Source organism: Lepidochelys kempii, chromosome 9, assembly GCF_965140285.1.
Source record: "Lepidochelys kempii isolate rLepKem1 chromosome 9, rLepKem1.hap1, whole genome shotgun sequence".
Classification (NCBI taxonomy): domain Eukaryota; kingdom Metazoa; phylum Chordata; order Testudines; family Cheloniidae; genus Lepidochelys; species Lepidochelys kempii.
The window spans coordinates 85,470,913-85,497,941 of NC_136388.1; the positions used below are offsets into that span (position 1 = coordinate 85,470,913).

The following is a 27,029-nucleotide window of genomic DNA, read 5'->3' on the forward strand; positions in this document are numbered from 1 at the left end:
TTTTATTTAACTTGGTTGTTTAAATGCCTAACTCTCTCTTTAATGTGGTACATTTTTAAAACACAACAGGCTTCCCCCCGCCCCCCCCTTGTTTGTTTAATTTTGGAGTTTGGATCTTCCCCATGAGATGTTGCCACATATTCTGAAAAACCAGCTAGTCAGTGCCAACGCTGTAACTGGCGGTTTTTTAATGTGAATAAGAATCTGTGCATACCATGTATTTGAAGACTGACCAAAATCTCAGGACCAAGTTTTGCTCCAAGTTACACCGGTGTAAAGCAGGAGGAACTGAGTAAAGTCAGTGGAGTTTCCCTGATTTACACTCGTTGACTGGGAGCAGAACTTGTCGTTAGATGTTCGTGACCAACATCACTCTTCTTAACAATAATTAAGAAGTGAGATGACTTTTCCCCCATATCTCATGCAGCATCAAGATCAAATTAGATCATAATAATGAATTTGATAACTTATGATCTGATTCAAAGCCCACTGAAATAAATGGGATTCTTCCCATGGATTTCAGTGGGCTTTGGATCAGGTACCTACATAATTACAAAGAGAAAGCTGGATTCAAAATAAACATCTGTCTGTTTTTATCAAAAGTATTGGAAGGAGAGCGTATACAACTCCTAAATTGTAGGCACAAATACTTAGTGATTTTTTGCAAACCGTGAATACTGTATGCAATACACTGAGATGAAAATATCAATAATTTTGTTTTTGTGTTTATATTCTATCCTAAATTAACAAGGAGATAAACTGTTGTTGTTCAGACTGAAGACAGTAAGTGACACACAATTCTTTAGGCTAATATTTAAATTAAATTAGCCACTAGAGGGAGTTTACACACTTTCTGAAAAATATAATGAAAACTCATTGAAATACATTTTAGCTAACTTTTCTGAGCTATTTTCAGGGATACAATTCAATTTTATAGGGCTAAATTCAGATGTGAAGTAAGTGGGTAGAACTCCAGTGACTTCCAAGATCATTTCCCTAGGTCATCCCAAGCCCTATGTACAGTATATGCCACAGTTAATGGAAACTGGTTCTGTCCTCATTATGTTTTCCTGCCTCAGCCTATAGGACAACGTGTTGCCTTTTTTCCCCCATTTGTACCTACAGCGTACAATAAGCCGCAAATGATAACTCATCAACTTCTTGAGCCCCAACGAACCAAAGAGCTGAGCAGATCTTCCCCCGTCCTTCTATCTGAGGTAGGGGTGTGCGTGTAACCCAAACTCCACCAACTTTAACATGACTAACATGTTTAACATCTCAGTAAAATACATGGTTGCAAATGCTCTCTTTAAGTGTTGATTGAACCATAAACTCTGGAGATGACATTGGAGCACTCCCAGGGCTGGCCTTATGGGGCGCTGTGGTCAGTGGGGCACTGTGGTCAAGAAGCAAGGAGCAGGGCAGGCCCAGGGTGCGAGGCCTCAGAAGGAAGCTTGGGGCAACGGGGTGGGGAAGGCAGCGAGTGCCGGGTGGGGAGCCTGGGGAGGCAGTGAGGATAGGGGGTGAGGTGGGGTAGGGAGGCAGTGGGGGCTGGGGTTGGGGGGAGCCTGGGGAGGGAGTGGGGCCCTGGGATGACAAAATGCAAGTTTGCTCAGGGTGCCATTTTCCCTAAAGCCAGCCCTGAATAATCCTAAACTAGGCCTTAGGTTTGGGAGATTGAATCAAAAATCCTTTTTAACAGAACTAGTCCTGAAGGATACCCAGGACTTCTCCTTGGTCATTGTCCCCCAAGCCATAACGTTGTGGTGATCTCTTCAGCAAGGGAGATTGCATGCCGCTCCATTGGTTGTCAATTAATGATGATCTTTCAGTCGGACACAAGGAATATCCCTGAGGAGACTCCCTGCACTACATTCCTTTTAAATCTTCTTCTAACCTGCGTCTAATGGGAGTCTGCTGAGCTATTGGTTTTTGTGCATAGTGCTTCAGAGTGCTCGCACCGCAGTGTTTAAAGATGCCTGTTACTTTCTGCACAGACGGAATCGGACACTGCTTCAGAAATCAGCTTCCAGTTTAACAGACACAAAAAGACTCCTAGCATTGGCAGCCACTCCTCTGACATGGCATCAGTCTCTTCGGTAGGTACTTAATGGGCTCATCGTGCTAAAAAGCGGTTTTGCGGTAGGATGCAGTGACGCTGCATTTAGCTCTGGTGCTATGGCACCTGGAGTCTCCCATTATTTCTGGGTATTGTGTTACTGTGAGGAGGAGGAGGATCACTATAGCGATTGTATTTTCTTTTTATTATTTATGCATGTATGTTATAGTTTGTGCCTAGAGGCCCCATCCAAGATCAAGGTCCCATTGTGCTAGGTGTTATGCAAACACAGAATAAGAAACAATCTCTGCTCCAAGCTATTTACAGTCTAAATAGAGAAAACTGACGATGTGGTGAGAAAGGAAGGATTATTACTCTGGTTTTATGGCTGGAGATCTGAGGCACAGATTAAGTGACTTGCTCATGGACACACAGTACATATGTGACAGAGCTGGGAACCAAACTCCGATCTCCTGAGTCCCAGTCCAGTGCCCCAACAGCAAGACCATCTTTCCGTTGTCAACAAATTGAAGGGAGTTCAGAGAAGCACAATAAAAGTGGGACTAAGGGAACTGATCTGAGGGAAGATTACATGATCTAAATATATTTAGCTAGGTGAAGAGAGGAGTATGGGGAAGGTATGTTGGGTGGGATTTTTAAAAACTGACCAGCTGAGTTCAGGAGCTTTCAACAGGTCTTGTGTGTCTAACTCACTAAGGTGCTTTAGAAAATCCAACTCTAAACCCTCTGCTGGGGTAAGCCAGTGCAGCACTTTATTAGGGCAGTGAATTTGGCTCCAAAAACTGAGAGGAAATATTTAGGGGATTCCTGAGGGGTAATGAAATGAAGTCAAGAAGGGAGAAAGGACAGGCTGAATAACAGGGAAAACTCCCTATAAAATGACAGTGAAATATTGCCCAGGGGTGTTGGGAAGGTTAATGACTTGCTTTGTATCCTGCAATGCCATCAACATATGCCTTCAATGAATCGAAGTAATTGGTGTAATAGAACTTACACCTTTGCTTGTGTTTTATTTCTGCCTAATCACTTGCTTCTACTGAAGGCAATGGGATGGGCTGTGGGGGTTTTATTGTTTGTTTTTTGTTTTTTAAATGGAGGCCCAAAGCCAGTGAGCATTTGCACAGCAGTGTTTGTGAGTGCAGAAGACTATGTAGGTGTCTAGCTATCCATTTCTCTGTGCAGATGCACAATTTGTATGTGCAGTCCTGGCAACCAGGCACACAAAGGAATGTATCTCATGGTATATCAGCTCCTCAGGGCAGGGGTTTTGTTTGCCTCTCTTTTGTACAGCACCATGCACATTGAGAGTGCTTCAACAATGTAATAACAATGGGGCTAATCCTGAGGTTCTTGCTCAGTTTTTCATCAGTCCTTACTCAGGTAGGGCATTCCCTGGCATCAGTGGGAATCAACCTGAATGAAAAACTGTATAACCGTTGAGTAAGGAACTTTGGGATTTGGCCCAATAACTGTAGATTTACATGCAAGGAGTTCTGGTAGTCTCAACTTATTTCTTTTCTGAAAAACCCAATGGTGACATTGGGTTAGAATAACAGACAGCTGTCCTGTTGTGTGCTGGGGTAAAATGGCTCATTCGGTCCGCCATGGTCAAGAGACCCAGCTACCCTCATTCTCACAGAGCGCTTTGAGGTCTCAGGATGAAAAAAAATTCTGTGTCATTTGGTGAATTCAGACATCCAGTACTTAATAGCATGGCCCTGAAAGAGTATTCCCATCTGCACCTTGCCCACACTCCACAAGGACTTGATCCCACAGCCCTTAGTCACATGAATTGGGCCAGTGTTATGTTGGTACCCAGGAGCCAGCTAAGATCAAGTACAGAGTTTTTACAGCGTGTTTTGCTGTGAATGTACTTTAATTGTTGCTTTTCCCAGCATAATGAGGCTGCCTACCTTATTAGCACTAACCTTGTTCTTCTACCTGGACAGGTAAGTGGTAGCGTTCTCAGCGTCTACAGTGGTGATTTTGGGAGCGTGGATGCACAAGGGACTGTTCAGTTTGCTCTGGATTATGATGAGAAAAACCGAGAATTCCAGATTTATGTTTCTCAGTGCAAGGACCTGGCTGTGGTGGATGAGAAGAAAGGCAGATCTGACCCGTGAGTGAGGCTTATTTGTTTTGGTTTTATTTCTAAATTGCCTGATTATTTTCCCTAGGGGATTCTTGCTTTACCTGTTTAACGTTTTGTGTTTAGAAGTGTATTGGTTTCCTCCCTCCCTCCTCCAGATTTCTCCCGTTGGCTTGGCAGTACTGCCTTACTGGCTGCCAGCCCTACACTCACTGGAATCGATAAGGGATTTGCCACTGACTTAAATTTGAATAGGATTTTGAAACTTCAGGCCCTGGTCATGACCAGGGCCTGAGCACCTGGAATTCCTGTTGAAGACAATAGGGGATATGGGTGCCAAAGTTCCCTCTAATTTTTTACATCCATGTGCGGAATGAATTTTGCTATGTGCACCGATATGGTGGTGATGTGTGGCAGGGGTGGGGCTGAGGAGTTTGGAGTGTGGGAGGGGGCTCAGGGCTGTGGCAGAGGGTTGAGGTGCGGCAGGGGATGAGGGTTCCAGCTGGGAGTGTGGGCTCTGGGGTGGGGCCAGGGATAAGGTGTTTGGGGTACAAGCTGCCCCAGGGCTGCAGCAGGGAGAGAGGACTCCCCCCAGCCCTCTCTCGCCGCAGCAGCTCTGAGGCTGTGTCTGGGGGAGAGGTGCCTCTCCTCACCTGCTTGATAGACTGTTGTGCAGCTTAGAGGGAACTTAGATGGGTGCATGATACTCCTTATGATCAGACTCTTGTTTATTTTGGTTCCTAGAGACCTTTGGCATGTAGTGGCAAAAACTCCATCACAACATTGCAAACACATATTTGTGGATGTCCGTGATGGTTCTCCATCATGTGAAGCTGAAAAGGATAATCTCCCTTTTAACCTTTATAGGACCTTCAGTGGATGTCTTCTGGATCTACAGCGTAGGACAAAACCCACAGTACAATTTTGGGGGAGGGGGAAATTTTAAGAAACGCTTTTGGTGTGATGCACAAGTAATACTCTGCAGTAGCAAATTTTGAACCTAGTGTACGTTCCTTCTGGTGTAGAGGTGCCCCATACACTGAAAGGAAATCTATCTGCATATGTGGCCCCATTGCCATAGTATCTGAATGACTTGCAAACATTAATAAATTATCCTGTGAGGCAGGCAAGAATTATTAATCTCAATTTCACTGATGGGGAGCTGCGGCACAGAGTCGGAATGACTTCACCAGGAGTTTGAAGCAGAGCTGGGAATTGAACCCAAGTCCGTTAATCCAGTACCCTATCTGTGCAATCATCCTCTGTCACCCAAGCAATAATTTACAAATTTCCCTCACACCTATGTGCCATAATCCTGACCTGGAGGTATTACTTCTGGGAGCAAAAGGGTAGTTCCTTTCTCAGGCAAATTCCAAACACTATATTGGCATGACAGGCTAGACAGGCATTTCCAAAGCATAAAGCATTCAGAAGACCTTACATCCCTCACCTTAAGCCTGCTGGAGATCAATACAGATAATAGAGCATTTGTCTAGGATGGAACTTCACAGTATATTTGGGGTATATTCTCCTGTGTCCATTTTGTGCCTTATCAATCCTTGGCCTCTCTATGGAGAATCCCTAAAAAAGAGCACTTTGGTCCTAATTGTAATGGTGGTTCTTCTGATGTGGATGTTTCTCCACTAGCAATTGGATGGTTTCAGACGGTGATAGCTTCTGATTACCACCAACGCAGTTCGGACTCAAACATGGTGACAGGCTCAGTCCCCTTGAGACATCCCACCTCTCCTGCTCTCTTCTCTTATTTCACCCTTGCACAATGTCACTGCGATCTTGCACATACAGATATCTTATGGTATGACAGCTGATCCACTACCCCATTTACTGTTACAGAAAATGGTCTTTAATGCTTTCTAAATGATTACCAGTTTTACATATTGGCTGGGGAGCCACCTTCTTCTGGTTTCATTAGAGTTCATCCATCTCCACTGAACGATTTATAACTTCATGCAGAAGCCAAGTTAATATTCTAACCGGTTTCTTAGTTTTGGTTCCAGATTGTCAACTACAGGTCTTTTGTTAGCATAAATTCCATGTAACCATTCAGAAATCTCCCGTTTGTTGGAGCATGGCAGTGTGGAATGTTACTCAGCTGGAGTTCTTTTTTTTCCAGGTATGTCAAAACTTACCTGCTCCCAGACAAAGCTAGAATGGGCAAGAGAAAAACCTCGGTGAAGAAGAGAACAGTGAATCCCATTTACAACGAAGTGTTAAGAGTAAGGACATTTTTGACTAGCTTTATTCTAGCACACCTAGATCTTGCTGGCAACACCAGGGTCTGGTCCTTAGAAGTGCCAAGCACTTGCAAGCCCCTGTTGACTTAACTCAGAATTGTGGGTACTCCTAACCCCTTTGGATGTGGCCCTCAAGCTTGGTGTTCCCTGCAATGTCACCCAGCCCTGGTCTAAGCAGGCTATCTCCATTACTAGACTAGATGATCATAATGGTCCCTTCTGACCTTAGTATCTATGACTGAGAAGATAACCCAGCCACCATGCGCATTCATGCTTTGACCTCTAGGGTGAGGCTGCCAGCAAGGATACTATATTGGGTTTTGTGATGTGGATAGATAACTAGAAGGCCTATACAGCTCACAAAAGCAACATTGGATAAAACTAACTCTCTGTGTGCATTCTGGTGAATGTTAGTTCTTTATAAACAGTAACTACTAAGTGTCACATCCACTTTTATGAGGTGGATAGGTTTCAGAGTAACAGCCGTGTTAGTCTGTATTCGCAAAAAGAAAAGGAGGACTTGTGGCACCTTAGAGACTAACCAATTTATTAGAGCATAAGCTTTCGTGAGCTACAGCTCACTTCTTCAGATGCATATCGTGGAAACTGTAATAATTATTATTAAACCCTCATGGACTGAGGAAATTAAGACAGGTTAAGTGACTTGACCAAAACCACAGAGTGAGACCTGTCAAAACTGGGATGAAAACTCTAGTCATTAGCTGTCAGGCTTGTGTGTCCACTAGACCAGGCTATTAACAGCCCCTCCTCATCTCACCTTATCATTTCCCTGCTATTACAGGAGCCTCAGGCACTGGTGCACCTCGGTCCCTCCTATTCTCTGCCTGTGGCACGTAACAGACTAGTCTCCTGTGGGCTATCACATTTTGGTCTCATTTCAGTGGTTGGGCTTTGTGCGGGGGTGCTGGCTGGTGCTGTTGGCCTGTGATATACAGGAAAGCAGACTAGATCTGTTGGTTCCCTTCTGCTCTTAACACTGGCAGCTTAGCAAAGGACCCTGTTCATGCGTAGGTACTGGCCTGGAGGGAGCCTGTGGTAGTGACCTTTGTGCCATCAGTAATGTCCAGGGTGGCACTGTTCCCACTGCATAAATAGGTCTGGGATCCTCCAAAATTTCAAGGGACTTGTGCGTGAGTGTTTTACAGACCGCAAAGTCTGGGGAGGAGCGGGATAGGGAAGGAGAAGGGGTAGCTTGCAGATAACCTCAGATCTTTTGGAAAAATCAGTGGCCAGTATCGATCCCCGTTGTTTGGGTTACACTTTCAAGGCTTTTTGCAAGAACAAGAGGCTACAAACTTCCTTTAAACAAATGCAAAAAAAGTGGCAATTAGCTAAAACCTTTCTTAATCCCCAAAATCAGAGAATTGAGATGTTGCCAACCCTCACGACTTTATCATGAGACTCATGATAATTTGGTGGGTTTCTTAAAGCCACAGGTGCTAGAGGCCTGTGATAACATGAGAATCTCTGCTTTCTCTGAAAGGCAAAAAACTCTAGCTGGTTGCGAAGGAAAATTTGAAAATATAAAAGCAGAGGGCCAATAAAAAGACCCCCAAATGTATATTCTCTCTACAAATCTCATGGCTTTTAAAGCTAATCTTATATTTATTGGGAGGGCTGACTCATGATTTTTGAATGTTTAGGGTTGGCAATACTGGGATTGGAAGAGGGAGTTTTAATGAGTTCTGAGAGCCCCTATGACCAGGCTGTGCCTGAGCTATGTATTTCCTCTACCCTGCACTGGCTACCATTCATAACGTAGGAATATGTGGCATTCACCACTATGATCTTACTGATGAGCGCTTGAAGGATTAATTAAAATAAAAAATGCTGTATAATAATTCTTGTAAATGTATTGGGGCGTCCTTATAAAAACAGAAGTCATTGTTTCCGTACTCCCAGAAAAAGGCATTAGCAATATCTGAATCAAGTATGAAGCAGCATAAAGCTAGGCTGACATGGGATTTATAATTTTCCAAAGAAGGGGGCCCAGTCCTTTGAAATAAGCATTGAGCGGGTGTCTTTTGGATTGTTTTCTATAGATTCTTTCTTTCTTTGGGCTGGACTGAGACAGGTTATTACTTTGCGTTTGCAATGATAAAAAACTAGGTCTATCTTAAAATTATATTTAACATTCAGACAAAAGCAAAATATTTTGAGCAGTCCAACCCTCTTTTTCTCCTCTCTAGTATAAAATAGAGAAAATGGTGTTGCTGATCCAAAAATTAAATCTTTCCGTGTGGCACAATGACCCACTAGGACGTAACAGCTTCTTGGGAGAGATAGAAATAGACCTAGCTAGCTGGGATTGGAGCAACAAGAAACTCAACTGGTACATGCTGAAGCCACGGGTAAGTATGTCTCAGCTGGTATCCTACTAATTTGTTAATTATGACCAAGCAAAAAGTGTCATTCCATTTCTCTGTTTTCTTCATATACTGCATGGAGGAGAAAGTTATTGGAACATCTCAAGGCTACAGCCTCTTCTATAACTAGGCATTGCAACACACCCTGACAGTCAGATAACTTGGATATCAAGTGACAATGGATTTGTTGGTGCCGCCATGTTGAGATGCCCAGTTTGAGATCCCTTTCAAGAGACCTGATTTTCAGAAAGTGATGAACACCTGCCCTCTGAAAAATCAAACCCCTTTAGTGTGTCTCAAAGTGGTTTAATAAAATCACAAACCAATTTTGGGCCTTTGGGTTCTCACACTCCAAGTGAGGAAGCAAAGCCTCAGAGTGAAGAGCCCTCCCCTGAGAACAGACTGCCCCAGCCATGAATACCTAGGACTATCTGTACGAACATCCCGACTGCTCTTAAATGCTGCAGTGTATTTTAGGCTAAACATGCACTTGTATTAGCACATCTTGGATCTTTCTTTTTCAGACCCTCTCTGCCTTTAATGGTGTGGATCATCGAGGCGTGATGAATCTGTCTATTAAATACGTCCCACCAGGAAGCTTAGGTAAAATATATTTTATACATTAAGAAGAAATATTGCCGTGCCTACAGGGCATGCAGCTTGCAACCCAGTCTATTTCAGGCATGATTAAAGGATAATCTCATTAGAGCAAGAGATGGTCTTTGTGATTTGCGTGAATGAAGAGCCGCAGGTGCTGTGTACTTCAGTATGCAGGTTGTGTATGGTTTGTGCTCAGCTCCGGGTTAGACAGGAGCCTTGGTCTCACTCATCAGTGCACTCTGCCCACAGTTTTAAGACAGCCGTGCTGGCAAGCTCTGAATGGAGCCCAGTTTAGACCTCCTCTACCATGGGGGCTGGTCGCTGCAACGTGGGGTGTTATGGAGGGAAAGGGAACGGAAATCCTTCTGTGTTAGTTTTGGGTGGAGATGAACTCCCAGGAGAGGGGCGCTTGCAGACTGAAACATTGTACAGGGGCTCTGTAACAAAAGGAAACGTTCATTAGCCAGGGGACTACAGTCTGCTTGGACCTCTGATAAGGTCCAAAGGAAATCTTTCTCTGAAGTGGGAAGAAGCGGTGTGGGTGAGCACTAGGACAACAGCAGATTTAGGATGAAATGAGCAGAAAAGAGGATAGAACATACCCTTGTACTCTTTGCTATCTCCCCTCAATAATGCAGATCAGGTGTCTCCTCTCTCTTCCATGCTGCAGAGAGCTTTTCAGTCCTGCCAGTGCCTCTGCCTCTGGCTGTGAGCACATACTGTCTCCACCTCCCAAGCTGCTACACAGCCAGACTGTCCTGATAAAATGGCTTTTCTGGGGGTGTAGCACCTTCTGTTGGCCCGTGAGAGGAAGTGCTGTTTTAATGTCTCTAGTAGGAGTGTTTCATTGGGACTAACAAGCTGATAAGCGGCTGCACACCAGCAGAACTGGTATCTAGCTGTTCTGTGTTGTGGGAAGTAGGGGGCAGAGTTGGGCCCTGGATCCATCCCTTCACACTTTAGTGAAGGAAGCTGCTCCTCTGCTTGCTGACTACTATTAGGACTTGATTGAAAACCGTTCTATTTTCTGAAATGGCAGGTCCAAAGAATCCTTCATCTGGGGAAGTTCATATCTGGGTCAAAGACAGCAAGGACCTCCCACAGTTGCGCCCTTCTGGAATTGACTCCTTTGTGAAATGGTAATTGTATGAGCTTTTTCCCATATACACAAGTGGGGAAGATCTTAGTTTAGATGCAGGGCTCACACACACACCTTCCTGGAGACGTCTTTTTGGAGGCGTGTTTTCTTCTAACGGTCATACCTAGCAGTGCATCAGTTCTTTGCACTTATAAATAGCTGCACACTATCTTAGGTGCAGTGCTCTGTTCTCTAGGATCATCTGGAGTGAATTGCCTTTTGTTGTTCACCATAGAGCATATCCAGAAGTCCCTACTCTGGCAAAATTCCCACTGAAATCAATGGGAGTTTTGCCTAAGTGAGGATTGAGTAAAAATGGAGGGAGGGCCTCTGGGTCTGACCTTGTGCGTTCAGGCGAAATTGAGAATTTTGTGTATCAAAGTGCACACACGCAGACACACACACGGAGGTAAGGGAGGCTTGTCTTTGTATGCTCCTTTTTGTGTGAAAGATTGATATACATAAACAGCATGGCTGCACCACTCTAATCATCACATAAGCATGTAAAGTACAGAACCATAGTTTCAGTCTTGGTGTCAGCAAAACGTGTTCAAGTTTATAAAGGCAGCTGAGATGGGGAAGAGTGAAGTGTTGTGTTTTCTCGGGGGGGGGAGGGATCATGTTGGATAGTCAGCAGAACATGAGCTCCCAGTGCAGTTTTGTGGCCAAAAGGGCTAATGTGATCCTTGGATGTATAAACAAGAGAGTGTAGAGTCAGAGTAGAGAGGCTATATTTACCTCTGTATTTGGCACTGGTGTAATCTCTACTGGGATACTGCATCAGTTCTGGTGTCTACATTTTAAGAAGGATGTTGAAAAATTGGGGAGAGTTCAGAGAAGAGCCCTGATTAAAGGATTAGAAAACCTGCCTTATTGTGAAAGATTCAAGGAGCTCAATCTATTTAGCTTAATAAACAGAAGGTTAAGTGGTGACTTGATTACAGATTAGAAGTACTTCTATGGGGAACAGAAATTTGATAATAGAGGGCTTTTCAGTCTGTAATAAGATAGACAAATTTAGACTAGAAATAAATTGCAATTTTTAACAGTGAAGGTAACTAACCATTGGAACAACTTACCAAAGATTGTGGTGGGTTCTATGCCATTGGCAATTTTTAAATTAAGATGAGATGTTTTTCTAAAAGAATGCTCCATTTCAAACACAACTGTGGGACTTGAAACAGAAACTAATATAGGGAAGTTCTCTGGCCTGTATTACACAGATGGTTAGACTAGATAATCACAGTGGTCCCCTCTGAGCTTAACAATCTACAGATCTATTAAATATGTCCAAAATATTGTCGGCTTTTCAAATTTTATCTGTTTTATGGGAAAAAGAGCATTTCTCAACATTTCCCTTCAGACTGTTCTGACAAGTCTATGGGCTAGGGTTACAGTTGGGGCCAGTTGTAGCCCAGGGATAGGTGAGTGTTGGGACATGTAGTGGGCCCCAGGTAAGGTTGGAGTTAGGGCTGATAGTGGTCCTTAGGCCAGGGTTACAATTGGAACAAGTTGGAGTAGCCAGGGTAGTAGTTAAATGTGTTGTGACCAGTGCTGGCCTTGAGCTATAGGGTGAGAATTGGGGCCTGTAGAGTTCTCTGGACTAGGGTTAGGCCTGGAGCTGTTAGGTACCCAGGATTAGTGTTATGGGTGAATGGTTACCATGGGAACTGGTGGTGGTTGCTGGGTTGGGTTTGACTTGGGGCCTAATTCAAGACCCTGGGTAAGGGCAAAACTGGGGGGCTCAAGCTATGGTTTGAGTGTGGAGAGGTTAATGTTGTCGTATAGGATTTCTGTCTCTGAACTATGTTTAAGGTTGGAGCCTGTAAGTGGCCTTCAAGTAAGGTATGGGGTACTGTAGACAGTAGAGTTAGGGATAGGGCTGGTTGAGGACCACAGACTAGATTTAAGGTTTGAAATCATAAGTGTCATTCAACTAGGGGTTGGTCCCCTAGGTTCATGGTGGGTAGGGCACCTTGGATGTGGATGTGAGTTGCCGTTAAGGGACTCTGGGGCAAGTGTTTGAGCTGATGTGGGTTGGAGTGCTGCCAAAACACACAATTTTAAATGTTTTCTATAGAGCCCTAGCTCCTGAATAAAAGCGATTACACAGAATTTTACCTTGCTTTTTTCTTAATGAAAGATTTTTAGCCTGCTTGTTGGGGAGACAAGTGTGAACACATGAACGTTAAAATCCCAAACAAGATGACAAATAGAAAAAAACCAAATATATATTTTTTTAAATTTCATGAATTTAAGTCCAATGTCACAATTTTTTGAGCTTAAATAATGACTTTTGAATGGTTGAAGGGAGAGCTGATGGAATGGTAAGGATATGATCCCCAAATGGGCGTTAAAGTTCAGGAAAGGGATAGATTTGAGGGTCAGCAATGGGGCCAGCAGAGGGCCTCAGGCTAGGGTTAAGGTTAGGACTTGCAGGGCTCGCCCAGCTACAATTAGTCCAGAAAAGGGCCCTGGGCTATGATAAGGATTAGGAATGGGGCAGGCAATGGCTCCAGGACTAGGGTTAGAGGTGGAGCCAGCAGAGGGCCCCAGAGGATAGGTGACAGAGGGCTCAGGCTTGGTTTAAGGTTGGGATCTGTGGGCTTGCCTGCCTCCAGTTAGGTTTGGGGCTGGCAGAGGGCCCCAGGGTTAGAGCTAAGGTTAGGGTTAGGGCTGTCAGAGGGCTGTTGCGACAGTTGGGCCTACAGATTTATGCTAATTGTTCACAGCTGAGCTCACAATGAGTGAAAGTTCTTGAAGTGTCACAATAACCTGCAACAACAAATGTTGATGGGGAAAGTTGCAAAAGGAAGACAGACCGATTGAACTGCTCCAAACAAAAAGGTGTACTGATATAACTCAAGGACTGTGTTAAAATCATGCCTGGTAAACAAGACCATGTGAGGCTGAAAATCAAAATTGATGTGTCAGAAATTAGGCCTAATTGGTGGACAAAATAGTGAAAGGATGGGCTATTCTGTTGGGGGTGGGGGGATCCTTAAAGAAAGATTTTTTTGGAAGGAAAAATTGGTTACTGGAGTGAACTTCACCATCATGCCTGCCACTCTCACCATTTCCAGGGACCCCCGACCTTCTTTATTCTAATCCTAAGAGATGTCCTGACCAGACTAGGTCAGAGAGGGAGAAAAATGACATCCCACCTTTGCTGGCTTCAGCTAAATCCTGAATACCAACTGGGATGTGAGACTTTGTCCCCCTTTTTTCTATTCTTTTCCTTCCCCATCTTTGTTCTCATTCCTATCCCTCTCCTTTTTCCTTCTGTCTGGTAAGAGTCTGGCTTAGTCAGCTAAGATTGTATATTTTGCAACACTTCTGTAAGCCTGTGAGCAGAATGAAGCTGCTAAAAGCAGTGCCCTAACCAGCTTGATGCTGGTATAAGTTTGCCAGTCTCAAAGTTGCTGGTAAGACTGTGTGCTGTGCCTGTGTTTTTTCCGGCTGTGAGGTTGCAAGAATCAATGCCGGAAACAGAAGCTACATTTTCTATCTTTGGTGTTTTTTGGTTTCTCCTCTTTTTGCATTCATCTTGTTTTTTCTTCTAGGAAACAGGATCAGACTTTAATAACAGCAATGACCATTCCAGCCCAACTCTACTAACTTCTTCTCTCTTCCCCAAAAAGGACAGTTACTATCTAAGATACTAAGAGGGATAATCCTTCTAAAAATCTCTCTAGCAAAAGGGAAAGGGAACAAGGGATGGTGTTAAAATGAAAGCCTTGTTTAATACTTTACATTTCAATTGCATTATCTGTTTTTCCTTCTTTTCTGTATCTTTAATACATGGTATTAAAAGATTTGTAAAGGTGTTTGCCGTGATACTAAGCAGGCTGAGGTTTCTCTATCCCAAACCTTCTTTAATGTTGGACAATGACAAGGTCCTTAACACCTTTGACCCTTTGGGCCCATATGTTCCATCTAAATTAATACAAGGCCCTGGGCTAGGATTAGGGGTGGGGCCTTTGACTGACTGCAACACAAACCCTGGCCTGGCTAGCCCTAATCACCCCAGCATAGGTTGAGGTTTGCAGCCAGTAGGATTCCCTAGGCTCAGGTTAGGGTTGGGGCCAGCAGAGGGCCCTAGGCTCACATTACGGTTGGGGCTGGTAGGTCTTGCTAGTCTAAGGCCAGGGGTGGGGACTGTATGACTCACTGGGCCAGAGTTGGAGCTAGTAGGGCTTGCTGGCCTAGGTTTGGAGCTGGTAGGGCTTGCCAGGCTAGGATTAGAGTTTGGGGCTGGTTGGGCTCTCCGGGATATGGTTAGGGTTTGGATCGGTAGAGCTTTCCAGGCTGGGGTTTGGATTAGAGCCATTAGGATTGGGACTGGAAGAGATCTGTGATCTAGGGTTGTGGCTAGAACAGGGCCCAACCTAGGGTAGGGCTGTGGCCAATGGGTAGGGTAGGGCTGTGGCCAACCTCTAACCATGGTACGTTTCACCATGCTAGGTGTAGGGTTGGGACCAGTAGGTGTTCGTTTTGGGTTAAGGTCAATAATTGTACCAATGCTACCTTTGGGTGTATTTCTTGTAGGAATCTTTGGGTTTGTGTTAGGGTTGGATCCTGTAGGACTTTCAGTCTTGTTTAGAATTTGTGCTGAGATGTAGTCCAGAACTATTATTAGGATTGGTACTGGATTATTGTTAAGTATCACAGTAATTGGGTTCTTGTGCTAATGTCCATTCAAGACATTGTTTATTTTAAAAAATCAAATTTATTTTTATAAATATAAACTGAAAATGAATAATTTTTATAAATGCTCACCAAATCTTTGCCAAAACCATCAAATTTTAAAATAGAGAAAACTCTTCATGAAAACTTTCACTTTTAAGATGGAATCTTATGACAAAAAATCTTTCATTTAAATCTTTTGACTATTCTAATGTCTCTAGAGACTAGTTGTTAAATTGAGACCAAATTTCCCCTAAGCTCACAATTGAGGAGTCTGTGGACCCAGAAATTTGGTTCAGATCCATCCTTTCCAAAAAACAAAACCAGAAAATAGTTTTAAAAATTGTTTAACTCTGCATTGCATGATGATTTTTTTTCTCCTCTCTAAGCTATGTGCTTCCAGACACCAGTAAGAAGAGTTACCAGAAGACCAGAGTTATTAAAAGAGACTCAAACCCTGTTTTTAATCACACTATTGTGTATGATGGGTTCCACACAGAAGATCTGAAAGATGCCTGTGTTGAGCTGACTGTGTGGGATCATGAAAAACTAACCAATCACTTCCTCGGAGGGATCAGGCTGGGCCTTGGGACAGGTAATTGGATCCTTATTTGAGTCAGGAGAATTTTTTTTTCTTTAAACTAAATTTTGTTCAATATTGTCGCCACATAGAACATGATGGGGCCTTCCAGGTCTGCTTCATGTTGGAGGAGATGTCAGTGACAAGGAGTGTGGGTGTATTCCAAGTGTAAGTTGGATTTACATGCACACACCAGTCCTAGGTCAGAGGCGGTCACAAATGGCATGCTGGCAAACCCTTCTTTCAGGAATCTCAGCCCAAACACCAATATCCCTCCCAATGTTCTCATGGGCTAAAGTGGGCTGGACCTGCCCCCAGAGAGTGGGAGAGTTGCAGAGAGAGCTCATCCTGCACTCACCCTGATGCAGCAACTCCTGTCGTGAGGGGCTGGCTGGGATCCGCTCCGACATTCTGAGCATGTGCCAGGCTCGGACAGGGGCCAGGAAAGGCCCATGGGGAGGCATACATGGTCTCAGAGCAAGGAGCACATTAGAGAGCACAGGAAGAGGAGAAGCAGGTTGCAATGCCTGGAGCAGGGAGTCAAGCCCAGCCAGCCCTGCAAGCCAAGAGCCATTTCAACCAGGACAGGGGGTTTTATAGGTGAAAGCAGGACAGTCTTGCAAAACCTGGGACTGTTAGGAGGTCTGCACAAATACCTGGATCCTAGGAAGCAACTCCACCCCAAGAACTGGCTCTAGTTTGAGAAAGAGAGGAAACGCTCCTTCTGTTTGCAACCGCTCCCCCAAATAAAGTACAGCACTTCTTCATTGACTGAATAGTGCTTACACAAGTCCTTTTTCTTAATGTGCATCAGCACTACCGGGTAACTCCCTCTGAAACAATATATTGAAATTTACAAGACAGACCAATAATGAATACCTTACAATGGCGTTGGACGCATACTGGGTACTCATGGTGCACAGTCAGTTCTGAGATTATGGTAGCTAGAAATAAAGCACAAAATGGAAAAGTATAGTCTGCTGGACATAAATATTGTTAAATTTATTTTGATCACAGAAGTGCCCACAATCCCCCATTGAGATTGGCACCCCATTTTGCTTGGTGCTGTATAGACATATTAAGAGACAGTCAAAGTTTACTGTCTAAGGTCCCAATTCAGGCAAGCATTTACACATGTGCCCAACTTCAAGTGTGTTATTTCAGCAGGATTATGACCCTTACGGTCAGGGATATGCGGATATATTCTGCCAGTGGGGCTCCTAAATAGACCAGATACCCACAGGGTGAGATATAGATGATGTCAGAGTTTCTGTACCAAGATTTCTATATGGATGTCCATTAGAAATTGTGTTTTCTGACACACTGCTTCGATGCCCTTCACTTGGATAGTCATCCTTTGTTGCCTCTTTGCTTCTGTTCCAGTCTTACTTCCCCCTGCTCCTTTTCGGGGGGGGGGGGGGATCTTCACAGAATCTTAGACATGAATGGCTGGAAGGGACCTTGAGAGCCATCAGTCCAGCCTCCTGCTCTGAGGCAGGACCAAGTTGATCTAGACCATCCCTGACAGGTGTTTGTCCAACAGATTCTAAAAAACTTCCAGTGTTGGGGATTCTACAGCCTCCCTTGGAAGTGCGTATTAGAGCTTAACTGCCCATACTGTTAGGTTTCCCCCCCACCCATATCCAACAAATATCCCTTGTTGCAGATTAAGCCCATTACTTCTTGTCCTCCCTTCAATGGACATGGAGAATAACTGATCACTGTCTTCTGTATAACAGCCCTTCACATGTTTTGAAAACTCTGATCAGGTCACCCCCTCCATCTTTTCTCAAGACTAAATATGCCCAGATGTTTTTAATCTTTCCTCATAGGTCAGGTTTTCTAACCTATTATCATTTTTGTTGCTTTCTTCTGGATTCTGTCCAACCCCCCATCTTTCCTGAAGTGTGGTGCCCTGAACTGGGCTCTGTACTCCAGCTGAGGCCTTGCCAGTGCCAAGTAGAGTTGCCTGTATCTTACATATATCACTCCTGTTCATAGGCCCTAGAATGACATGAGCCTTTTTTGCAGCTTTGTCACACTGTTGACTCCTATTCAGTTTGTGATCCCCAGATCCTTTTTCAGCAGCACAGCCAGCTAGCAGTTAGTCCCCATTTTTTAATTGTGCATTTGTTTGCAGGGGGTTCCTTCCTAAGTGAAGTATTTTACACTTGTCTCTATTGACTTTATCCTGTTGATTTCAGACAGATTTTTCTAATCTGTCAAGGTCATTTTGAATTCCAATCCTGTTCTCCAAAGTGTGTATGGCTCCTCACAGCTTGGTGTCATCTGCATATTTTATAAGCACACTCTCCCCTTATCCCAGTCCTCCTGCCTTTAATACAAATAGTTGACTTAAACAATGGTGCCTCCTAATGCAGAGATTATAATCAACATTGACACTAAAGAAATGAATTCCATTCTGCTGAAATCTGTTCTATGCCTTTTTCTGATGGTGCTCATTGTGAGTTAGCTTGCAGCATGTCCTACATTTAGGCCTTGGCAGATTGTATTTTTCTACATGAAACTGTCTAAGTGCAACAAGTATAACTCAAATCTAAACTGCATTCATTTATGATTAGACCAGGAAATTGTTACAGGAGGCCTTGCTGAGAGGGAAGAGGCAGAGGAAGTCTCAATGGGTTATAATACAGGATGAACAGTCCCCAGGGGTTGTTTGGAAAACATTTGTAGCAGTTGAAAAGATCTTCCTCTCAGACGTACTTAACAGTGTGGGACTTGCCAGCACACCCTCTGTTTTCTGTCTCTTAACATGTCACCAAGAGAATTATGAAGTTCCCAACTGTGAAATAGCAGCTCCAAGCAGCTAATAAACGAGATATAAAAATATCACATTCAGGCTTCATTGTTGCTAATATGATCTGGTTGGCAGTGTTATAGAATATAGGACTGAAAGGGCTCTCAAGAGGCCATCTAGTCCATTTCAACCGCACCCTCATGCTGAGGCAGGACCAAGTATGTTTAGACCATCCCTGACAGTCATATGTCTAACTTTTTTTAAAAACCTCTAGTGACAAGGACTCCAGTCTCCCTTGATAACCTATTCCAGTACTTACCTATCTTTATAGTTAGAAAATTTTTCTTATTATCTAACCTAAATCTCCCTTGCTGCAGATTAAGCCCATTCCATCATGTCCTACCTTCAGTGGACCTGGAGAATAATTGTTCACCATCCTCTTTATAAACAGCGTGACATATTTGAAGACTGTTAATCAGGTCCCCTCTGAGGCTTGTCTCAGGACTAAACATACCAAGCTTTTTTAAACCTTTCCTCAGAGGTCAGGTTTTCTTAACATCTTATCACTTTTGTTGCCCTCTCTCCAGTTTGCCCACATCTCTCTCAAAGTATGGCACCAAGAACTGGACACTGTATTCCAGCTAAGGCTTCACATTTACCTCTATTAACTTTTTTTGCACTTGTATTATGCTTATAAGAAGCTCATGGGATTTTTTTTGGGGGGGTGGGGTGGGGAGGGGTACACTGCATTTATTGAAGATACAATTAGCATATGCATTTAATTACATATACACATACTGTTTGCTAGTTTGTTATAGTTATTGGTTTAGACTTGTAATCAACCTAGCTGGCCACTATTTTAATCCATGGTAGGAAGGAGCCAGGTTTTGTAGGTTGCAACATGATGCTTTGGAGAAGTCTTGGCAGGACAAACCCGAAGTTTTATGGCAAGGCACTTTGTTCATATAATTTTTAAATTGGGACCAATGAGTTTTGCATTGTTATGCTGTAATAAATTGGAGTGCTTGGGTTTTTTTATTAATTTTTAGGGAGTTATTTTATGCTTGGTTTTTATTGATAGATGCTTGTTTTATTTTTAGAGTTGTTAATTTGCCTTTTTTTAAATGCTTTAATAGGGGCACGTTAGAGCTTTTTGGCACTTTTGAGTTTGTTTTGCGGGGGGTTGTATATTATTTATATATAAACATTTTACACAACATTTTGAACAGGAAAATTAAATTGCAATGCAAAAGAAAATTATGGCTTTAATACTTATTTTAAAATGCTAAACCTACAAATAATCCTCAAAAGTCTAGTACTGCTTTAAAAATCAATCCAGACAAATTCTGGCCAATATATTTTTACCCATTAGGCCATTCCTTTTTATTATTTAAGGAATAGCTAGCAAAAAATATCAAATACACCAGTACATTTAATACATGCTACATTTATTTTAATGTATATTAAATACAAACATAAAATGAAGGACTAGATTACATGCAAGAATTTAGTAGAAACCTCTTCTGCAGCTCTTGCTATGATCATGTCCTTGTTCTTTCTAAGGCACTAGCTACGGTATCTCTGTAGACTGGATGGACTCCACGCAGGAGGAAGTGGCCTTTTGGCAGGAAATGATGTCAGCCTCCAATGAATGGATTGAAGGATCACTGCCGCTGCGCTCACTGGCAGGGAGGAGGAAACTGAAATGAAACTTCTGTTGTACAATTAGAAGTATGAGCATATTCATTAGAATTGGGAAGCTCCTCATGAGCAGGGAATGAAGCCCCTCCCCTACCTGCCCAGGTGTCTGGTTAATTAGATAATGATTGCATTGTGCTTTAAAGATGGCAGGTGCTAAGTGGTGTTAATCTCCCAGTAGAGGACTTAAAAGATGCTAAACTGATGCTATGCTTGATTTTAGCAAAAAGCCAAGAAAACACATTGGTTACTTTTGTTAATCATTTATATACTCTTAGATTTCATTAGAGTCTCAGTACATTGGCAGGGAAGAAGTGTAAATATTTTTTTTAATACAGGGTTTATTTTGTTACTGGATTTTGTGCTGTTTTTCTGTGCAGTGAGACAGTTGTAATAAAGCTGCAGCTTAGCATTATCCATATTCCCTTTCAAGTGGTACACTTCATACTGGATGCAGCATTGAAAGCATCTCAAAATGGGACCTTGCCATCTGTCACTGATAATGTGACTGTGACTCAGGGGGAAAAACAAAAAAACACACTTTAGATTGCTTTGAGATCCAAGGTGAACCTGCAGAAAGAGGACTGTTTGGAGCAGACAACGTAGCAACAGGACTAAGATATCCAAGAAGAATTCAACAAATTTAATTCCATACTACTTTTATTCGGAAGTGAAGAATGATGGTCTTGCAGGTAATGTACCAGCCCAGGACTCAGTAGATAAAGGTTCTATTCCCAACCTTGCCACAAACTTCCTCTGTGACCTTGGGCAAGTCACTTACTTAAACTGAAACTGCAGTGGAATATAAATTAGATTGCACTCAGCCAAATACAAAATATGATTAAATCACTGCTGGGCCAAATCAGTTCTTTCAAATGCCTTGTGTATATAAAACATTAAGTATGAAATTATATGTAGCAAGCAGTCTGTGTGTCAGCCTGATGTGTATTGAGAGGTCAAAACTGCAGCCACAAAACGAGGAAAGGAGAGAGATTTTTGGAACTGATGGGAAAGGTAAGTATTCCATGACCTTACTTTGGTTCAGTATGTACAAACAAGTTACATAGTAAAAAGAGCTGGCGAAATCTCCCACTGCTCCTTGTATCTCTGGCTACTACTTTGATCTTCCTTTCTCTCAACTGATGTCAACAAGTTGTGATCTATGTTGGAGTTTTCATTAAATAATAGCTTTTGGGGATTTTGCATCTATCCAGTGCACATCAGTAGAGATTTTGCAACCATTTTAAATGCAGCTTTGTAATTTCCTCTTTAAATGTACATGTTCTGATTAAATAGAATGATTTCCCTCAGATACCAAATGATCTCCTTATACCTATCATTAGCATGGTCTGAGTAGCCATCTATACATAGATATCCTGTAAGTTAGAGGCAATGCCGCACTAAAAAGAATCCTACTTGCCTAGTCTAGAATGGTTACTCTTGACGAAATTTCTTCTCTAGATATCTGACCTTTAAAAGCAATTTGCAAGGCTGAGTAGAGCTTGTTGAGAAATGTGGGGGGAATCATGAAAACATTTGAAGTTTGTTTTCCTTTTTGAAGAGTTCAAAAAGGATTTTTTTTTGTGGCTCTTAATTTCCTTTTTTAAATTTGTTTACCAAAACACCCGTCTTAGATTACCACAGACGGTCAGCTTACCAAAAAAAAGTGTAAGTGATAGACACTTTCACAAACCCTGAAAAGTTAAGTTGATGTTGGTAGCTTTTTCATTAAAAAATTCATTTTAGTAAAACAATCATTTTTTGACCAGTGTTAGAAAAATGTTGGCCAACTGTAGTGTTGAAGCACTAAGAAATAGCCCATAGGAAAACAAGATCAAATGGAGATACACATTGTCTGAGTCCCAATCTGGTTCACTTCGCTCACACAAATTATCCCATTGACTGTCTCTGAAGTGTGAGACAAAGGAGCTAGATTGGCCCCATAGTGGCATTTGCTTAATTTAAAATCTTAAGGCTACTAAAGTTGTTGGTTTCAATGAAGTTTTGAGACTTGATTCAGATACTTTTACATGGAGTAAAGCATTACTCCATGGATAGTGCCATCAAAGTTGAGATGATTACTCCTTGGCTAAGGTGCTACTAAACCGGAGGACGGGTATGAAAATCTGGCCTATAACATACTGATGTTCTGCTTACATAGGAGCAGATTCTGATGCTCTTACTATTTGAATAGTACCTTACTCTGAGTCCCAGTCAGTGGGACTACTATCTGTGGAGTGAAGTGCTATTTATTGTGAATAATGGGTATCAACATTTTGGGCCATAATGCAAATACATATCTATTTTTTCCTTTCAGTGATTTACAGTGTCTGTACATTTGTGGTGAATGTGCCAAAACTGCTGTTTACACACACAAAAAGTAATTTGAAAAGTTCAAGTATTTATTTCATATTAGCATTAGCGCCACACCTAAGATTCAGTTATTTCCTAATATGGTGCCAACAAAGTTAAATAATCATCGTTACAGGGCAAAGTTCATCCCTGGTGTCGAAGTTTGGCCCAAGGTATTGTGATCTGGATATTTTTCTTTTAAGGTTGCATTGGTTTTTGGTGGGTTTTTTTGGTAAATTAAGCCCTGATTAATTTCAGAAGCTTTTAGTATTTATTAGTGCATCAGAGTAAAAGATTACACTGCCAAGCATAATAAAGTGGTAGCATAGTCACGTGTTATGTAGGAGGTCATATCTGCTTCACTTAACAGAAAAAGCACTTTATCTGCAAAAATGCAAGGCACTTTGTCACATGTCAGTGTCATACATAGGAGTGGAGGAACCTGTAGCAAATAAAGTTAATGGCCTTTGGTATGTGTCTTACATTGACATTTGTAGTCTGTGAATGCTACCTGCAAGAGGTAAAAGTATCTAAATGTTATAGGCTGCTATAGCACAGGTCCATGTTAACATGTGCTGCAGATTAATTTGGAAATAACATACCAAAAGAATTCTATTGTATTTATTATTTTTGTATGATGGACTAAACAAACTCCCTTCACGAGACAGGGCTTTTCCTATATATAGTAAATATATTTAGGTCCATAACTCCCCTGGATATAAACATGCAACTTTGTTGAAGTCAGGTATGTCTTGGAGGGGAGGGACAGCTTAGTGGTTGAGCATTGGCCTGCTAAACCCAGGGTTGCGAGTTCAATCTTTGAGGGGGCCATTTAGAGATTGGGGCAAAAATTGCAGATTGGTCCTGCTTTGAGCAGAGGGTTGGACTAGATGACCTCCTGAGGTCCCTTCCAACTCTGATAGTCTATGATTCTATGTCTTTGTATGCAGCTGAAACCAAAATTATTGTCCTTAGGGCTAGATCCTGCAGCCACCAGTTACTGGTGGGACACAAGTAATCCTATTGTCCGGAGTAGGCCTACCTGGGTTACAGGATCTGGCCTTTTTTTAAATGGAAAAAGTTAGCGTGAGTAGAGCTGGGCAAATTCTGCAGGGAAAAGCTTCCCATGACCATTCTTCTGCACTCATGAGTGCATGTGCTTTCCTTGTGCTCATGCCCCTTTCATATCTGCTTTTTGCAGATATCTTGCAAGTGAATTTACAAGCAGGAGTGTTTTGCTCAAAAAGCAAATTTCTAATTCACCAGTAGCAGGATGTGTATAAGAAGCCAGCTTGTAAGAAGCTCTGCTCCTCCAGTCAGGAAACAGAAGCATACCATGTGACCTGTGTCTAATCAGACCTGCTCAGATTGTTAACCAACTACTTGGAACAAACAGCTCATGAACAAATTATTCACCAAATTAATGTTGGTAATCTTGAAGAGTATCCAGGGTTCACTGTCTGTACTTGGAAAAGTCAACATTGGTGAAGTAAAGTATCTATTATGAAGTGTTTGTCCAGCTCTACTCTTGACCAAGACAGAGAGAAAAGCAAAACTGATCTTATTGTGAAACTCATAAGCTGCAGAGAGAAATATTAGTAGACCCCCCTACCCCCCGTCACGGGACGCAGACTCACCGGCAGCACCTCCTGCTGGTCATCTGAGGAAATTAGCTCACCAGCCTCCAGAGTGCCCTCTTCAGGCTGGTGTCTCCCCTTGCTGCTGGCTCCTGTGTCCCTCCCAGAACCCCAGTGCCCCTTTCACTGGGTGCTGCTTCCTGACAGTATCCCACAGTTCTGGGTCTCCCCCTCCCAGGGGAACCCCCCACTCACTATCCCTACCTCACATCAGTCATAGGCTCCTGCCAGTCACCAGATAGCCCCTGTGTCCTGGGGCATACTGCAGTATGAGCCACTCATCACAGGCAAGGTTGGGTTTGGACCCACTGCCTCTGCCTACCCGTGGCTGCCCCGCAACCCCCAAACCTAATAGGCCTTCCCAGGCCTGCAGCCTGGGGCTTTCCTAGGCCACAGCTCTATAGCTCCCTTGGCCTTTCCCCAGCCCTGCTCCTAACTAGGTCCTCTATTCCAGTCTCTACAGCCAGGTCCCTCCCTCTCAGAGCTAGAGAGAGAGTGTTCTTCCGTTCCTGGCTTCCCTGGCTTTTATAAGGCCTGCTGGGTCTGTTTGGGGCGTGGCCCGCAGCTGCGGCTGCTCTGCCAATCAGCCCAGCTCTTCCCCTGCCCCAGCCCTCTCCCAGGGCTATCTTAAACCCCTCTGGGCCCAAGCGGGTGTCCACCCAACAACATAAATCTATGTAATAAGATGTTCTTAAAGAAGAAATACTGTATTTTGTGAGCTGGTTAAATAAACCAAAAGGAATTTGTAAAACTGACCTGTGTGTAAGAAACAAAATCAATAAACCACACTTCAGTTTCTGATAAGTGTATATTCAGTGTAATTGTTCTTAGGGCTTGGCTACACTTGCGAGTTACAGCGCAATAAAGGAGCCCCGGGTGCACTAGCTCACTCCCAGTCCACACTGGCAAGGTACGTAGAGCACTCTGACTCCGCGACTACAGCGCTGCTGGTACTCCACTTCGGCGAGTGGAATAACGTTCGCTGTGCCCCAGCTGGAGCGCCGCGGCGCCAGTGTGAACGAGGTGGTGCTTTACTGCGCTCTGATCAGCCTCTGGAAACATCCCATAATCCCCTCAACTCAAGTGGCCACTCTTGTCATTGTTGTGAAATCGGCTACAGGAATGCGGAAATGCCCTTTCAAAGCTCAGTTTTGGAGAAGCCGGCTGCTTATCAGCTCCAAGAAAAAGCAAACATTTACTGTTCGCTTTGAGTGAATGGGGAGAGAAAGGGGGTCTGAACTTACAAGACAGCATGCTGACACACACTCAGCACCCCAAAAACCCACTCTCTCTCCCCCCACATACACACAACACACTCTCTGTCACACTCCACCCCCCATTTGAAAAGCACATTGCAGTCACTTGCATGCTGGGATAGCTGCCCATAATGCACCCCTCCCAAAGCCGCTGCAAGTGCCGCAAATGTGGCCGCCCTAGTGTGCTGTCAGCTGTCAGTGTGGCCAAACTGCAGTGCTTTCCCTACTGCGCGCTCCGAAGGTGGGTTTAACACACAGCGCTCTACATCTGCAAGTGTAGCCACACCCTTAGTTACTAACTTCTCCCCTATTTATTTACATTTTGGTATCTTAGTCATGTTTGGTTTTCCTGCCAATGTTCAGATACAGGGTTCTAACAGTGAGCCTGATTCTGGATCTTATGGCAAGTAGCTCCACTGACGTTTATACCAGCATAAAAGTGGTGTGAGATCAGGCCCAACATGTGAACGATTCCTGCTTCAAAAGTACCAAGAAGGCAAAATCTTACTGAATGATGGAACCATTTATGAAATAGAGATTGCATCTAGATGTGGTCTGGGCTCCTGCATGATGTGCTCTTATATGTCTAGAAAGCATCAGGCCTCAGGGCCCTTGCGTGATGAAATTCATCCTAGGATACTTAAGGAATTAACTGAAGCAATCTTGGCACCATTAGCAATTATCTTTGAGAACTCTTGGGGAGTGCCAGAGGATTGGAGAAGGGCAAACGAAGTACTTACCTTTAAAAAGGGGAACAAAGAGAACCCAGGAAATCATAGACCAGTAAGCCTAACTTCAATACCAGGAAAAGATACTGGAGCAAATTATTGAACAACCAATTCCTAAGCACCTAGAGGATAATAAGGTTATAAGGACTAGCCAGCATGCCTTGATCAAAACCAAACCATGCTAAACCAACCTAATTTCCCTTTTTGACAAGGCTACTCGCTTAGTGGATGGGGAAAAGGAGTAGATGTAATAATCTTGATTTTTAGTAAGGTTTTGATACAGTCCCACATGCCATTCCCCTAAGCAAACAAGGGAAATGTGGTCTAGGTTAAATTACTATAAAGTAGATGCACAATTTATTGAACGATTGTACTCAAAGACCAGTTCTCAATTGTTCGCTCTCAAACTGGAAGGGTGTATATAGTGGGATCCTCAGAGGTCAGTCCTGGGTCTGTATTTGTTCAATATGTTCGTTAATGACTTGAATAAGAGAGAGACGAGTATGCTTATAAAACTTGCAAATAACACCAAGCTGGGAGGGGTTGCAAGCACTGTGGAGAACAGGATTAGAACGCAAAACAACCTTAACAAATTGGAGAACTGGTCTGAAATCAACAAGATGAAATTCAATACAGACAAATTCCAAGAACTATGCTTAGGAAGGAAAAATCATATGCACAATTAGAAAATGGGGAATAACTGACTAGGCAAAGAAGGATCGGGGGGGTTAGAGTGGATCACAGATTGAATAGGAGTCAACAATGTGATACAGCTGCAAAAAAGG

The 27,029-nt window shown here is 43.1% G+C and overlaps 1 protein-coding gene across 1 annotated transcript in view; it reads left to right on the forward strand.

The window, feature by feature from the left end:
- LOC140917759 (synaptotagmin-like protein 2) overlaps window positions 1-25,064 on the forward strand; it is a 69,312-nt gene extending 44,248 nt beyond the window's left edge. The window contains exons 9-17 of the mRNA XM_073361243.2: window positions 1,126-1,217; window positions 1,998-2,099; window positions 4,030-4,199; window positions 6,304-6,406; window positions 8,635-8,796; window positions 9,336-9,414; window positions 10,451-10,550; window positions 15,625-15,830; window positions 20,137-25,064. Coding sequence (XP_073217344.1) covers window positions 1,126-1,217; window positions 1,998-2,099; window positions 4,030-4,199; window positions 6,304-6,406; window positions 8,635-8,796; window positions 9,336-9,414; window positions 10,451-10,550; window positions 15,625-15,830; window positions 20,137-20,282 — 1,160 coding nt within the window. The 3' untranslated portion in view covers window positions 20,283-25,064. The remainder of the gene's footprint in view (window positions 1-1,125; window positions 1,218-1,997; window positions 2,100-4,029; window positions 4,200-6,303; window positions 6,407-8,634; window positions 8,797-9,335; window positions 9,415-10,450; window positions 10,551-15,624; window positions 15,831-20,136) is intronic.
- The last annotated feature ends 1,965 nt before the right edge of the window (window positions 25,065-27,029 follow it).